The sequence below is a fragment of the Eptatretus burgeri genome, chromosome 1 (genome assembly GCF_056783735.1).
Source record: "Eptatretus burgeri isolate ZD-2024b chromosome 1, Ebu_testis_v1, whole genome shotgun sequence".
Lineage (NCBI taxonomy): Eukaryota > Metazoa > Chordata > Myxini > Myxiniformes > Myxinidae > Eptatretus > Eptatretus burgeri.
The window spans coordinates 79662708-79680438 of NC_140961.1; the positions used below are offsets into that span (position 1 = coordinate 79662708).

General features: G+C 43.3%; 1 protein-coding gene across 2 annotated transcripts in view; it reads left to right on the forward strand.

Moving 5' to 3' along the window:
• Positions 1-17731, forward strand: part of TMTC3 (transmembrane O-mannosyltransferase targeting cadherins 3) — a 293500-nt gene that overhangs the window by 73370 nt on the left and 202399 nt on the right. For both annotated transcript variants that reach the window (XM_085890215.1, XM_085890224.1), the window contains exons 4-5: positions 3512-3611; positions 5536-5651. In XM_085890215.1, coding sequence (XP_085746341.1) covers positions 3512-3611; positions 5536-5651 — 216 coding nt within the window. The remainder of the gene's footprint in view (positions 1-3511; positions 3612-5535; positions 5652-17731) is intronic.

Genomic DNA, 17731 nt, shown 5'->3' on the forward strand with positions numbered 1-17731 from the left:
ATCTTGATGAAACTTAGTATGTGGGTAGAGGTCGATGAGTGTTGCACAACGATATAACTTTTGTCCGGGTTCAAGGTCAGGGACGAGGCCATGAGATCACGTAAGTTATAAAAATCGCCATTTTCGAAACCTATCTAGTCTGCCATTCTACAAGATATTCGGCAACTGTTTATTGATTATGACAGTAAAAAATATTATCTTGTATCTAACCGGACAGATTTTTGAATTTCCTTCCCGTTTGATCGTCACGTGATCTGGAAGATGGCCAAAAAACGCCGATGCGATTCGCGAAGAAGGAAGGAAGGAGAAATGAAATATAAATATAAAACACATTTTTAGCCTTTTATATTTATACATTTTCCGCCAAAGGTGCAAAAGTTTCAAAACCCGAAATGTAAACGTCGGCATTTATTTTGGGAATATAATTTCGTGCGCACGCGCCAAAATGCCGAGTCATCTTTAACCAAACTGCGTCGTAGAACTGCGCAGTAGTCCGGTCATGGCGTCTGAGCAGTGGCCAGCGTGGTTCAGATTGACTGTGATTTCTGGGGCGAAGGTGATTGTTAAGAAGTATGTCGGCGATATAAATTCGAGTGACTGTATTTGTGATTTAATCACGCAACATCTTGACAACGAATATTCTGGCCGAACGATTGCATCAATTCAGTGCATCAGCAGGGATGATTCGCAGGCTCCTCTCGATCGTGCCGATATCTAACATAATCACCGGCGGATATAGGGCTGCAGGCTGTGGGGCGAGGCCACGGATCCCGGATGAGGGGATAAGTGATAAATTATGCTACATGCTTCGGGCTTTCTGATTAATATATCAATGAGTACATTCCATAATTAATGAATTAATTAATCTGGCATACAAAATGTTTTTTTCATACCTGACATGTTACTTTGTGCAGTGTCACGAAACTTCTGTGGAATTAATAATTAATGAATTTGCTCGCTCTAACGATTTTCAAACCTCAATATCTCTATAAATACTTGACCAATTTTCATTCTGAAAGTTGCATTATAATCAGTGAAGAATAATCTACAGGATTATCATAATCTCTGAGAGCTTAGCCTATTTTTTTGTTTTTTTTTCTACAACCGGAAGTGAAATGTTCCCAGAGAGTGGACGGACCAGAAAACCACTTATTGCACTTACTGGTGATTCTGATGTGTTAATCCGGGTACTAAATGAACAATACATATTTATTAATTATGTCATTAGTAGTATTATCCTCGTGTATCTCTGTGAACTATTTCAATCTAAACGGTTAGTTTGGACTGTTTCGCGGTTACCTGAACTGAACATTGCGAACTTGTGGTATTGTAGAGATGACCGTCACCCCCACACGGGGGGGTAATTTGTTCAATCCCATTTCTCGTATTATGCCTCGTTCATCTTTTTTTTCACTTGTAATAATTCCGAGTCCCATTCAATCTTGCTTCGCGTATCGATTAGATTCAGAAAACGTTTGCAACATTCAATACTTTTTTTTCAACTATGCCATTTTAATATTGCCATATCAAACACCATTTCCGATTATACAGTACTTTTCGCTCTCCTTGCAATACAGGTGAGAAAAAAATTAGAAAAAAAAAAGCAACTGATATTTCAATAATTTATTTGCATGATTTGTAAAGGGTGAAAGTAAATTTTATGTAGATTCTCTTAAAACCTGTTGGTCAATTGCAACCGCCATCTTGTGATGCTGGTTATACCGGTACGGAGGGCAGTAGACAATATTTTCCAGCTGAATCAGTTTTTGTCTTGCCCAATTGATTACCCATCACAGTTATGCTGAGGAAATGGAAAGCCCAAATTGGAAGGAGTGCTAGAGATGTGAGGAATCAGAGAGCACACAGAGACGAGGAGACCGCGGAGCACCACTCACAACGACCTGAAGAGCAACAGCAGTGTCAGGCCACTGCAAGGGAAGAGGAAACTGTGGAGCATTAGTTCCAAAGACATCGTCGCCAAAGAAATTCGATGTCCAGAATTTCTTCAGGAGCTGCAGCCTGGCCAAATCTCAGCTTACCATCTGGACTTAGCAGCCCGAGTGTTTAAAATGAAACAATAAGAACTGTTGGTTGACATCAAGAAGGGCGTCCTCGGTGACCTCACTGCTCACGTCTGCACCACCAAGTTCCAAAAGAGAGGTTCTCTTCCTCATTGTCATTTCCTCTTCATCCTTGATGGAGAACAACATAAGTGGCAGGACATCGACAAGGTAGTCAGTGCCAAATTCCCTGACCCAGCTAGCCCCCATACTCAGGAGCTCTACAAGTGCGTCAATAAATATATGATATAGTGTATCTGAAAAAGTTGTGAATGGGAATATGAAAAAAACTAGGTGGATGAATTGGTAAGGTGACAAAAACAAGTGATTTGATTTTGGTTAAGGTCTGGATTCAGATCTGACCTATCAGTGAGGTACAAAAACTGTAAACTGTTCAGCCTGGTGGAGGTATGTGCTCTACCAAGTGTTGTACCGTTTTGCCAAGTGGCACTCTTTGAGTGATTTTTCATTCGTCTGTTGTTTGTCTGTTTGTGTTCAGGATATCTCAAAAGGTTGTGGATATATTTGGATAAAATTTAGTAGGCAGGGTGGGTGTGTCACAAGGAAGAATTGATTCAATTTTGGTGAAAACTGAATCCGGATCCAGATCCGAGAATTTTTTCGAGTGATTATTCACCATTGAGTGATCATGCTAAAACACACATATATATATATATATATATATATATATATATATATATATATATATATATATATATATATATATATATATATATATATATATATATATATATATATATATATATATATATATATGTATATATACATACATACATATCACAATATCTCAAAATGTTATGAACGGATTTGGCAAAACTTGGTGGATGAGTTGGTTAGGTGACGAGAACAAGCCAATTAAATTTTATTTCAGGTTCGAATCCAGATCCTGCCCAACAGTTGGATACAAAATGTAAATTAATCAGCCTGGCAGAGATATGCTTTCCACTGAGTCCTATTGTAGATTTTTTTTGCTGTTTTCGTCATATTTATTATACAGAAAAAGAAGAATTCCGACTACAAAGCAGATGTGGATGGGCTTTGTATTTCCAGATGCTTTCGAGTTTAACTTTCAAAATCCCAATGCAGCCGCACCTCAAATCTATTCTTCCCTTCTCCCATCTATGGAACCATCTTCCAGAGGCTATTCTGTCTCATTGGTTCATCAATAATGTGGTTCACTCTTAATGTGGTTCACTCTTAATGCCATCAAGGAAACTTGAGCTGGGCATTTAAATATGATGTTTGAAAGGGCAGCACCACTCGAGAAGCTTTTCAAACCGAATATATATAACCCTTGCTTTTGGTGAGTTTGTTTGTAGATGGGAAATTGGGGCTGTTTTGACAGACCTGACCAATAAACTGGGTCATTCCACTATCTATAGCTACCTAATCTTCATTTAGACATCTCTGCTTGTTGGTGTTTTGTGCAGGTTGCAGGGGTTGTCGGTAGAGCAGAGTTGCTTTCATCAATTTGCTTTCTTGCTGCCTTGCTGTGCTACTCCAAGTCCAAGGGACCACAGAACTCTATCGGTATTGTTTTTAAACTTGACACAAATGCCAATTTGTTTAAATAGATTTTGTCTTATTGCCAAAAGTGAGCTACTTTACTTTTGAAAGTTTGTTCAGCCAAGATGCACAATACTGTGAAGATAATAAATCCTATGCTATGATCATCTTGGCTTCCAGGAGTGTGGTTATGTATTTGCAAGTATTTCTTTGTTGAAGTGTCTATCAAATGACATAATCTGTGTTTTCTCTCTAGATGAATGAAACAACACATTGCCATCATTCTTTTGGCCACAGTTCATGTTGCATCTCAGACAAATGCTACTTGTGTTGATTATATTTTATCTAATTTGAAAAACAGGAATAGTTAAATGATAAATAAAACAACTGAAAAAAGATTGGATGTTATCATACAATGGGTGTTCAAAAGGTACCCCCTCCAACCCCCCCCCCCCAAACAATGGAGTAATCCTGCACGAGTGAAACTCAGCATAGATGTTCGTTACTTATTAGTCTCGCCCTAAAGGGGTTGCGAGACTATTGCAATGCCCCTGTCTGTTTCTGTGTGTGTCCACATTCGGTTTTTTTCTCTGCAACAGCTTGTCCGATTGATGCAAAACTTTAAACACAGGAGGGACTCCCCATGGAGAATATTTTATTGCTAATGCTGATGTCATAGGTCACATGGTATGGCAGCCATATTGGATTAAAGGAAAAATTTGGACACCATTTTCTCTGAAACCGCTCAATGAAAAAATTTAAACTTGAAATATGTCATCAACTCCGCATGGAGTATATAGGCTGATAACTATGATGTCATCGGTGAAGTGGTATTCCAGTTATAATTGGTTGAATTGAAATCCCTATCTGAAAAATCTGAAAATTCATATATCTGATTGATGAACTGATATGAGTGACTCATTAAATTTATGACATTCATAACCCATGCCAAGAAACTACGAAACATAATTGGGTGCATGAATGATACAGATATATGGCCCATAATAGCAGTGGGTCATAATAGTTGCGTGTTCATTTAACAATGGTATTTTTGTTCAGAATGAATGCGCGAGGTGAGACTATGCATTCTACGAGTGCCGTTGTAGGTTTTTATGTCGTTTCCAGACATTGTGTCGCATCAATTTTTTCACAGCAGTAGTTGATTTATCTGATGCTATTGGAATGAAATTCATGCTTTTGGTCACAGAACCTTTAAAAAAGGAAAACCGTTTAACTCCCCTTGTACATTTGCAATTGCTGAGCAACAAAGCCATGATCTTAAGTTTGTAAATGTATGTTAAACAACTCTCCATCGAAGCAATTGTTTGAAATTGTATCGGACCATCTCTGTCCGAATCGTTATTTGACCACCTCTGTCCTAATTTACTACCTTATATACGTAGGTTTATCAACCGAAAGTTTACAAAAATACCTTCACTGCTGTGGGAAACAAAGTGAAGTCGATACTTTTAGCATTAGCCCTTCTTTGGAGCAAACGTTCAACCCACAGAAAAATGATTGCTAGTATGACAGAAGCCTTGCATGATGTAGTTTATGTAGACTAGATCTAAAAATGAGAAGAATAAAAACTTACAAAGCCAATGCTCCAAAATGTTGCGTCAATCAGACTTGATAAAATGACCTTATTATTTTGAAGCATATCAGTTGAGTGTGACACTATTTCTTTGGAAACTGAAGCGTATTAGCCGAGAATGATGGGGCATCCTGTTGATATGTGAAATACAATGGCCTGGCGAGATCCTGCTTTTTTGCTGTTGGATATCCATGTGTGTTGCCTTTGTAAGCCAGGATTTGTCGAAATGTCACAGTGTATGTGAAATTATCATGTCCATATCATGACAGTAACATCCCTGGAAAGTGGTTTACAGTCTTGCAAGTCCTGTTAATGCCCACCATCCCCCCTGCTCCTCTCCACCCTAACCTACAGTCTGGAAGGCAATTGCAGGCACTGTCATTTTGATTTTCTTGGGGACACTATGCAAGGAACAAGCCATCACTGTGGTTGGCGTTTGCTGCATCTACGAGGTGTTTGTAGCACAAAATGTAAGCTCATCATGCAGCATGAAGATCTGCCATGAATGCTTAAATTTTTTTTAGTTCACATGGAACATAGATGGCGCATTGTCAGTCAGTCCATCTGTCCATCCATCCGTAAACACTTGCAACGTTTTCTCTACACATACAATTTTGATGAAACTTGACTGTAACCTTTATCACCTGGTATGGACCAAACGTTGTTCACAGCATTTCAAAAATCAGCCCCAAAGGGGGTATACGGGGGATCCCCCCCCCCCCCAAAAAGAGGTATTTGCTTTCTTTTCAGAAACTACACACAATTCTGATGAAACTTGACTACAAGCTTCATCACCCGTGATATACTAAAGTTTGTTCATGGCAAAAATCAGGCTCTAAGGGGATTACGGGAATGGGGGAAGGGGGTTGCCCCACAAAATAGGTATTTGCTTTCTTCTCAGGAACCACATACAATTTTGATGAAACTTGACCACAACCATCATCACCCGTGATGTATCAAAGTTTGTACATGACATTAAAAAATTGTGGTCTGAAGGGGTGCATGTATATGTATACATACATACATACATATTGTTGTAGATTTCCTGCCCGTCGGCGTGCGAATGACCGTGTCTAACCAATAGCGGTCGCTTCGCCCACCGAACGGACAATCCAGTCGCGGCTTTCCGGATCAACGCCGGAAACCAGCCACGGGTGTGTTTTTAACCACATGACGTGGATTTTTTAAACCCACCTTGTGATCGTTGTCCTCCTGAAGGATTCCAACTGGCTGATTGTGGAATCCTATTTGACTTCAGGCAGAGTTTAACGTTTGTCCGATTTGGTTATAAAATCCTACAAAAACCCTATCGACACTGATAAAACTGATGTCCACACAAGTCCTTCCTTGTGAAACAATTTATTTTCTAATTATCCACCATACACTTCTCACCCTTGTACAATGAACTTAAGAATCCCCATTGATTGCAATATTATAATTTCTATTTCATTTATTCTTACTTTAGTTAACAGTTAGACCAACCCGATTCAATTCACTTCCACATTACATCAGAGAGTTTTATTCTAACTTGGTACTTGGTCAGTTCCAAGGAGTACAAGCCACTGAGATTCTAATACTTTCTCAGGTACTTGCACTGAAACAATTTTACATTTCAAAGCATTTTATACTTTCATGAGAGAGAGGTTGGGGGCTATTCACCCAGACTGCAGAAGTGTCCTTTAGACGAGAATCCACTTCGTACATTTCTAGGCAAAGGTTCGTTTATCAGCTCGGTCACTCTGCTCCAGAACAACACATTTCTTATCATTTAGGGCAAAAGACTTTTGGCCAGAAATGACAGCCAATTCAACTTGTAGCATAACAGTTACATTTCTAAAACACCTTTTGTTACAATTTAGAAGACATTAATATAAATTTTTCCCCCACACTCCCCCGTTTTTTTTTTTTTTAAAGGAAAATTTGAATAATTTTTTTTACACATGATTACCATGTCCCATTCCTGAAGGAGAAAAGATTTCCATTATTCAAGTTCAATCAACAATGGCAGCAAGTGCTCATATCAGAAAATGAGTGAGTTTCCATTTAATTTATGGCCTGTTCATCAGCATGTGTCACACATTGAAAACATGCTACCCGAAGTCAGAAGATAAACAGGTCAGGGTGTGGATAGAGCAGCACCCAACGGGAAACACAATCGAAGCACTCCTTGAGCTGAGGAGAAGGTAGATGTGGGCAAGTACAAGCTTGGGCCGGACACTGGGTTGAAGGAGACGAAAAAGAACACATGTTGTAAACGATTCGCAGTGTGGAACTCCAGGCCTGTCATACATTGAAGCAACAACAGCAAGTTCATGATGTATTTGCAGAGCGGCAATCGAGAGTGTGGCTGAGAACATTCCTCCATGCAGGCACCACACAACGCCAACGTTAAGACTTTGCTCAACCTTCCCCTCAGTGGGTTTTTTTCTTTCTTTTCCCACATTGCTCCATCTTATCTCCTCAGGAAGGGGCATGATCACGTGTTGAATGCTCAATCATCAAAATCTGGGTTCTCCCATCGTCCAAGCTTCATTTAGACAAAATCGTACATTTCATCGTTTAACTGCATTCAACACTCCGAAACAAACAAAGCATCAATTAAACACCAATCAATAAACGTCATGGGCACATGTATTTCAATAAGACTAACAAAGGTTCTTAGAGAAGCATTTAAATTGCATTATATGTCATATCAATATTTTAATCCCTTTCCTTGTTGTTTCCTAAAACAACATGCTAAAATATACAGAAATCCCAGTTGTACGTATACTCAAAACATCCATCTCATTTGCTATTTCCATCGACATTTTAAATCTCTGACATTTCTCCATCTGTCCACTTCTCTCTCACCAAAACAGCAAACACGCTGCCATTTTCCAACTCACATACACAAACCATCTATCACTTCCTCCGACCTTCTCAATTACAAATCCATTTTCCTTTATCAAAACAAATAAATCATTTTAAACAGTTGTACAAAAATTGTCAAATCACTTGTCAAATCTGTTATCACGCAAATATCATTTAAATTGCAGCTCAAACACTCTGTCTACACATGTAGCTACACCCTCCCCAAATTTTATCCCAGTGTTGGAAAAACATCTTGAACTTCAGACTAATAAACATCCAAACTCTCTTAAACAACTTTTTGGTCAAAACAATAAAATATTTCCTTTTAAAATCCATAAATCAAAAATGAAATCTTCAGCGTCTATCCAATTAAATCATGAATTTACCTTGACTGAATCGATCAAAGGGTTACACTGGGTTGTTTGCCATTGCCTTCCCAGCACAAGTTCAGGTAACCTCAACAGTCGCAGATGAATAAAACAATATTTCAACGTCCATCCGAGGGAATCATCATTATCTGTGAATTTCCCCACATGCTAAACATCATCAAATCAATTTTAAATCATTCCAAATCACGTTTCTACATTTAAATCACATCTTTTAAGTACAATGATTACAACTCAGATCAAATCTTCGAAACATTTCTGACACGTCCTCAGAGCTTGCCCAGCACTTAAACCTTCCGGGTTGTGTAATTACAAATCATCACAATGCCAGCGAGAGCTCAACTCCCAAGACTTCACATTCCGAATGCAGTATATCCACATTCACAATTGTTATTTCAATTTATTCAAAATCCCTATGGTTTTTAAATAATACTTCAACAATTTTTTCCGAAATGGACTTCACTTTAAACATTCAGTAGAGAGGGTGCACCACAAACACCAAGGAACAAGGAACAGGAAGTTCTCTCCACATCCGGTGGGAAGAAAAATAAAAAACTCTGAGACAGGCAAAACCCACAGTTTGCATTTCACTGTCATGGCTTCATCACACACACACTAACGAGCATTGCATCTCATTTTAAAGTCATTGCCAACAGCATGCACACTTCGACAAATAGCCGCCGTCCTCTTGAATCTGCATATGAATCGAATTTCACACTTAAAGCTAAGACAAACACAGACTTAGTGTAAAGACATGCAACCCCCACAGATCAAGTGGAGGGGGGTCTCACACAGTGTAGTTTGCGACCTTCGCGTGAAACCACAATCCCAAGAATGCAGAACATGCCATTTCAAACAAACCCACAGCTCAACTCAGCATGAGTTAAAATATCGTCAAAATCCCAACAGAACACTTTTCATTGCAGTGAATATTGGACTCGCACAATTTCATTTTTTACTCTCAGTAACACATGCATCTCAATGCAAATCACCAACCACGCTCCCAGCCGGTTAATCGTCTCCTGCACTCTACAAAACTTTTCGTGCAAATAATTGCATTTACAAATCCGTAAAACCTCCACACAATATAATATAACAACCTCACTGCCAACAAACTTCCAGTGAGTTCAATGAACAAAAAGTAACTCTTATAACTCTTACAAACAGGTAACTTATAATGTTTATCTATTTTAACCCTATCTCGGCGTCTCAGCCGTGTCCTCGGCCTCTCTCTCACAGCCGGTCCGTATCAATGCAAACATATGGCATGTCGCTTCATCATGCCCATTTAATTACTTGTCTGGCTCCTTAACGAGCCTCTTCTTGTCATCTGACTCCTCTTCTTCTCCAGCACTTTTCGAAAACAACTACAGTACTTATCGTTTACTTTAAAACGGACTCCCTCCGCCGGATCCTCTTCTTTCTCTCAATAAAATTATCTGACAATGAGCTTTTCTTTGTTCGAAATGCGTTACCTGCTGAGAGCGCTCTCCCTTACCTTCGCTCAAGCACTTGTCGTTCCTCCAGGCACTGCCTCCGGCAGATTTAAGCACCTCCGGTCACGAGCACCGCACCACGTCGGTTCGAATCCGGGTCACACGCACCAACTGATGTGGATTTTTTAAAACCACCTTGTTGTGATCGTTGTCCTCCTGAAGGATTCTAACTGGCCAATTGTGGAATCCTATTTGACTTCAGGCAGAGTTTAACGTTTGTCCGATTTGGTTATAAAATCCTACAAAAACCCTATCGACACTGATAAAACTGATGTCCACACAAGTCCTTCCTTGTGAAACAATTTATTTTCTAATTATCCACCATACACTTCTCACCCTTGTACAATGAACTTAAGAATCCCCATTGATTGCAATATTATAATTTCTATTTCATTTATTCTTACTTTAGTTAACAGTTAGACCAACCCAATTCAATTCACTTCCACATTACATCAGAGAGTTTTATTCTCACTTGGTACTTGGTCAGTTCCAAGGAGTACAAGCCACTGAGATTCTAATACTTTCTCAGGTACTTGCACTGAAACAATTTTACATTTCAAAGCATTTTATACTTTCATGAGAGAGAGAGAGGTTGGGGGCTATTCACCCAGACTGCAGACGTATCCTTTAGACGAGAATCCACTTCTTACATCTCTCGGCAAAGGTTCGTTTATCAGCTCGGTCACTCTGCTCCAGAACAACACATTTCTTATCATTTAGGGCAAAAGTCTTTTGGCCAGAAATGACAGCCAATTCAACTTGTAGCATAACAGTTACATTTCTAAAACTCCTTTTGTTACAATTTAGAAGACATTAATAAAAAAATTTTCCCCCAGACACACCACAACCTTGTCCGCACTCTACCCGCGCTACAGGGTCCGATCGCCAAATCTTCGATTTACCTAATTATTCTCGCGGGTAGGTTAGTACCTCAACGGGACCGCTTGGAAACGAGCCGCTTAAGCAGCTCGCTTCCTTTTGGGATAACCGAGCGGGGTATTATTGTGCGGTCCCGTTGGACCCGATCACTTTACCGGCTATTTAAAAACCAACTATATTCCAAGTGCAAGATGGGGCAGTTCAATGAGAGAATGGACGCAACGAAGAGTCTTACATTCACACAAGGACATTTATTATAATAAAGCACGAATGCAATTAAACAAGGCAAAACACGTATGCAATTATACAAGCAACAAACGCATGACAAAAGAACTACGACCGTCTATACGAAATGCAATGCAAACATTTACAGCACACAAAGCACTTAACAATTTCCTACTTATTAGACGGGCCCACGGACACACGTACGCACACACACACACACACACACACACACACACACACACACACACACACACACACACACACACCCAAGAAATGGTGGCAGAGGCCTTTAATAACGAGCTCCAGCTCGGAGGACAGGTGAGCTGAAACCCAGAACCTATCTCGAACCTCTCCACCTCGTGTGGTCTTCAAGTTGTTCGGACCCGGGCTCCAGCGAGAGTGAGCTGGATCCAATCGCCGTGAGCCGCGATCCTTCCCGAGCTCCCGCGAATTCTCCCGCGCTTCTCAACACGTGCTGGTGAGACGAGGCGCCGATCCTTCCCGTCGATGCGTCGCTTCCCCGAGGAACCACCTCCACGAAGAGGTCGATGAGTCGCACCAAGCCGGGAACCAAAATGGAGAACAAAGAGCTCCACGAACCAAGAAGAAGAAGAAGCCACCACTCGCAGCTCGAGCTGAGCGACCAGCTCAACTCTCTTCCAAGCAAAGCAGCTCGAAGCAAAAAGCTCTCCCGAGCCAAACAGAAGCCAAAGTTCACTGAACCACCAAAGCAAAAAGCCTCCAAAAAGCCTCCTCCCAAGCCAGGCCTCAGCCGAAGCTCACTGAGCCAGCCGAAGCAAAAAGTTTCTGAAGGCCTCAACCCTAACGCAAGCTAAGCAAGACCCGACGGTCTGCTGAACGACTACTCTCTGCCGAAGCAAAAAGCTTACTACTCCAACTCCCTTCTCCAACTCTGCCCACGAGCAAAAGAAAAGATCTCCTCTTATCCTTCTCCCGCCCTCCCCCCGCTCCCGGCGTGACTCATGACTCATGCCCTCATGCTTCATCCCCCACTTATCCACAGGTGGGAGGGAGTTGTTGACATCATGAGTCACGGGACGGCAGGGTTCTTCTTGCTCTTCGCAGAAGAGGGGGAGGGATGTCTCCATTGTTTGTTCCCTAACTATTAAATTGATCCGCAGCGCATCTAATCGATTTCTGAACATTTAAACAATGGAAGCTGAGCTATCTAGGGAACAAGCACTTATCGACATAGCTGACTAAAGGAACCTGTATGTTGTGGCAATCGAATTCCAAATTCGTAACAATATATTGCTGTGGTCCCGGGTACCGAGACACCAGCTTGTCACTCAGGGGGATTAATCCCCGGTTGTCCTCAGTGGAGCCGGACCTGGGGCCACTGCTCACAATTGACGTTATGGTATGATGGGTTGTTTTAAAACCACGAATGCCACCCAGTCAACCACGAGTTCCAGTGTCCGCCGTCTAATTATTCCGTTTAACTAGAGGTCATGTGGTTACCTGAGCGGGGAGCGCGCCCTCGGCAAAGCACCAATATTATCTGATAACCGCTGGTGCGTGCTGACGATTTTTTGGTCAAATCTGTGGTAATTACCTCCCAGTCTATCTCGGTTCTAACAATGCTAGACCAATGGAAGGAAAGGACAAACACGGACAGGTTGGAAATCGACAAATAATTTATTGATAATAAAATAAATAAATAAAAAGAACCTTTTATTTGCTGAGGTAAACAAAGAATGAATTTCAAAGCAAAATCAATCAAAATGCCAAGAAAGAGACAAAGAGCAGATGCTTATTGAGGGTTGACTTACAGCTAAACACAGACAAGGGTACCCAACAGATCATTCAGGGGGAGGGGGAGAATCGTCTCGCTCACCAGAAAGTCGTCCGTGGAGCGAAAACGTCCTGAAAGTGCGTGCGTGTCACGTCCATCGCCAGCACCCTGCTTTGCCGTGCACCCTCTCGCGGGGCAGCCTTGAATGCCAGTCGACGTCTGGAGGGCACCGAGATCATCCGTCGCGGGTTTAGATCCTGGTGTTGTTGGTGATCGACCCATGCCTCACTTGTTGGCGGCACTGCTCACACCCATATGCGCACCACATGCTCGCTTCCTGAAGCACTGGAAGGGCGAATTGTCTCTTCGGCGCTGGTTAGACACCCACTTCTTGGTCGCTTCTCTCGCCCTTTGCTTTTTTCCTCTCTGCACTTTTTCTCCTCAGATTTTTCTCCTCAGAGAATGTCCCTCTTTCACTCATTTTTTTTGTCTCAGAACATCTCTCCTCACAGAATGTCTCTCCTCACAGAACGCCCCTCTTTCACTCGTTTTTTATCCCCCGCCGCGTGGCGGAAGGGGGATATTGTTGTCACCCGGGGCGTCCGGCTGTCCGTCCGTCCGTCCGTCTGGGCGTCAACATTTATAGCTGTGAGTGCGATAACTCATAAACTGTTTGCCATATCGATTTGAAATTTGGGTCACACATGTACCACCTGAAAAGAAAGAAGCTTATTGATTTCGGGCATGGCCGGATCCAAGATTGTTGACTGGGGCAGCCATCTTGAAAAAAATGTTTAATCGCTATATCGATTTGAAATTTGAGTCACACATGTACCACCTGAAAAGGAAGAACCCTATTGATTTTGGGCGTGGCCAGATCCAAGATGGCCGACTGGGGCGGCCATCTTGAAAAAAATGTTTTTTGTAGTAAATGGAAAACCGCTTATCTGATTTCAATTATTTTTGGTTACGACGTTCCTCACCCCTGGGGAACTTTTTCAAGATGATGACCAAATGGTGTCTTGTTTCCAATTCACCTCCCTCATTATCTGGAATATGTATGACCTTTTTCATTCAATGGCGGGGGATTCCCCATCTCTGATGGCATATTTTTAATATCGTAGAACGTCTCTCCTCACAGAACGTCTCCCCTCATAGAACGTCTCTCCTCACAGAACGTACCTCACGCTTTCTCTCGCTCGTTTTTATATCCCCGGGCCGTATCCACGGGGTGCTGTCCGCCCCAAGCTCACTCCGCCCCACCGGGGCACGGTTACCATGACAACCCATGCGCGGGAGTCGGAGCTCGCGAAAGAATGCTGCAGAGGAAAAATGAGGGCGGGCTTCAGAGCTCATGAAGGAAATGTTGCTGAAGAAAAACGAGGGCGGGCTTCAGAGCTCATGAAAGAAATGTGTGTGAACGTGTCTGTCGTAAAGAAAAAAAGCTTCCCATAAGAGAGGGGATCTATTCTTTACCCTTCTCAACTCATCACATTTAAGATCCCATTAGACATGGGGATGGGGTTAATCTGAACATGCATTTAATGAAATAACTGCCTGAAGACCTGGATGTGTGGATGCATTCATCAGACCGGATTCTGAAATCCGTAAATATATATATATATATATATATATATATATATATATATATATATATATATATATATATATATATATATATATATATATATATATATATATATATTGTTGAAGATTTCCGCCCGCCGTCGTGCGAACTACCGCGTCTAACCAATAGCGGTCGCTTCGCCCACCGAACGGACAATCCAGTCGCGGCTTTCCGGATCAACGCCGGAAACCAGCCATGGGTGTGTTTGTAACCACACCACAACCTTGTCCGCACTCTACCCACGCTACAGGGTCCGATCGCCAAATCTTCGATTTACCTAATTATTCGCGCGGGTAGGTTACCGAGAGATTGTACCTCAACGGGACCGTTTGGAAACGAGCCGCTTAAGCAGCTCGCTTCCTTTTGGGATAACCGAGCGGGGTATTATCGTGCAGTCCCGTTGGACCCGATCACTTTACCGGATATTAAGAAACCAACTATTTATTCCGATCTCAATACGGCAGTTCAATGAGGGAATGGACGCAACGAACAGGTTTACATTCACACAAGGACATTTATTTGCACACATATACAGTCAAAGAAGCAATGCAGATATATACAAGTATGCAATGAATGGGGGTAGGGACAAGACGCGAGCAAGACAAAGACTACAACCGTCTTCTTATTATGTACAGTCACTTGCACTTAACAGTAGTTCCTACTTATTATACGGGCACACGGACACACGTACGCACACACACACACACAAACACACACACACTCAAGAAATGGTGGCAGAGGTCTTTAATAATGAGCTCCAGATGGGAGGACAGGTGAGCTGAAACCCAGAACCTATCTTGAACCTCTGCACCTCGTGTGGTCTTCAAGTTCCTCGGACCAGGGCTCCAGCGAGAGCGAGCTGGACACAATCGCCGTGAGCCGCGATCCTTCCCGAGCTCCCGCGAATCCTCCCGCACTTCTCAACACATGCTGGTGAGACGAGGCGCCAATCCTTCCCGTCGATGCGTCGCTTCCCCGAGGATCCACCTCCAAGAAGAGGTCGATGAGTCGCACCAAGCCGGGAACCAAAATGGAGAACAAAGAGCTCCACGAACCAGGAAGAAGAAGAAGCCACCACTCGCAGCTCGAGCCGAGCAACCGGCTTAACTTTCTTCCAAACAGGGCAGCTTGAAGCAAAAAGCTTCCTCCCGAACCAGGCCACAGCTGAAGCTCACTGAGCCAGCCGAAGCAAAAAGTTTCCAAAGGCCTCAACCCTAACGCAAGCCAAGCAGGACCCGAAGGTCTGCTGATCGACTACTCTCTGCCGAAGCAAAAAGCTTACTCATCAAGAACAAATAAAGGATCTCGTCCTTATCCTTCTCTGCCCCCCTCCACCACGCCAGGTGTGACTCATGCTCTCGTGATCCATCCCCCCGCTCAACCACGGGCACGAGGGAGTTGTTGACATCATGAGTCACGGGACGGCAGGGTTCTTCCTCCTCTTCACAGAAGAGGGGGAGGGATGTCTCCATTGTTCTTTCCCTCGCTATTAAATCGATCCGCAGCGCATCTAATCGATTTCTGAACATTTAAACAATGAAACGTGAGCTATCTCGGGAACAAGCACTTATCGACATAGCTGACTGAAGGAACCTGTATGTTGTGTGCAATCAAATTCCCAAATTCGTAACACTACCCCCTTCCTTTTTTACAGATTCGTCCCGAGTCGTCAAATTTTCGTGTGACCAGCATATGTAAGTTTTCCCCTAGTACGTTCTACCTTCGGATCCCTGAGTGCGACATTTCTTTATACGTGTCCCTAAAATAAATAACCTAATGCGCTACCTAACTAACTAAACAAACTCTCAGACTCATTCGGACACTTAACTAAAATTGCCGGCGCTAAAACAAACATGCAGGTGAGGTTCCATGAATTTCCAATTTTAATTTGACTTATCCATTACTTAACCATGGCCCAGGACTTGTGATCTGTGAGAGGGGAGAAGGTAAAAGTCATTTCAAAGTTCATTGATGCAGGGGAATGGATGGAGATGGTAGCAAAACACAAATGAGCATGATGGATGCACAGGCTGCCTGCAGGGCAGTCCAAACAAAACTGGATGGTCCTGGCGCACATGGTAATGGATGGACACAGGGGCAAATGCAAACAAGGGCAGCAGGCATGGGGTCATGGCAGAGGCAGGCAAACGAGGCATGGCAAGGCCAGCCCATGCAGAACAGGTGGCTGCAGCACAACAGGCCGGCAGGTGAAGCTGGCCAGCATCTGGTGTGGTTCCAACAGGTCTGGAGGGAGTGCAGTGGTGCCGTCTGCTCTGAAGGCGGGATCGGACCTAGCCTACTGTCTCCCCCCACTCTATCGCCTTTGCCTGTCTCCGTCCATACTTACTCCCTTAGTTTGCCACAAAACACAACAAAATTTAGCCCCTCTTTATTGTATTATTTTTATTTCCCTTTTATAATTGTGTTCCCGAACCACCTTTATCGTCATTGTCCGGCTAGCCTATCATGTCCACGTAGCCTACTCTCAACCCCTACGTTCCCTCTCTGGAGGGGAATAGAGAGAGAGACTAGCGTCCTGCCTTGAGGCCTAACGAAGCCTCAGAATGGCCTCCACAGAGTTCAGCGATCTGCCAAGGTGAGTCCAGCGGCCTACAACGAGCGAAGGGATGAATGGTGCGAAGGGGTACATCTCCTAACTACCCTAACATTCATTAACCTGAAACTACCCTGGGGCTTTCAAAAACGCCTCACACTTTTAAAACTATCGGTTCTAAAAACCATGATTCCCGTCGCCTGTGTTGGTGTCCATTATAAATTTGGGCCTTGCCCTCAAATTTTCATTCGTGCCCTCGCACCATTTCCTGGCCGGGCAGCGTGGCTCAACTGGCAGGAACTCCCCCTCTGCCGAACTCTAACCATGGCACCTCCAGGCCCGCAGGCTGCCTCCGAGCCTTGCTGCTCCCTACAACGCAGGGGGTTGCCCTCTCTGGCATTGCCCCCCTCCGATGCCCACATGGCGTGTTGATGCCCCGGGTCCCTTTCCGAGGGTCGCCAGTGCCCACTACACTGCCCCCGTGACATTCTGGCGCGACGGGTCCCGTTTCCGATGGTCGCCCGTGCCCACTACACTGTCCCGGCCCCTCTTGGGCCCTTGGCCTACTCTGGCCGACTAGTCCGGTGTCTGGGGTGCCCACGAAACAAAACTCACCTTTCCACAGCCACGCTCCCAGCCGGTCCATGAACTCTTGCACCCCTCCAAATGGGTTTCGTGCCTTTTCTCGACACCAACAACAAAACGACCTCCTATTAGTACATTTGAATAACCCACTAGCTAACGTTAAACTGACCCCGGGGTCTCTTGGGTGGGAAT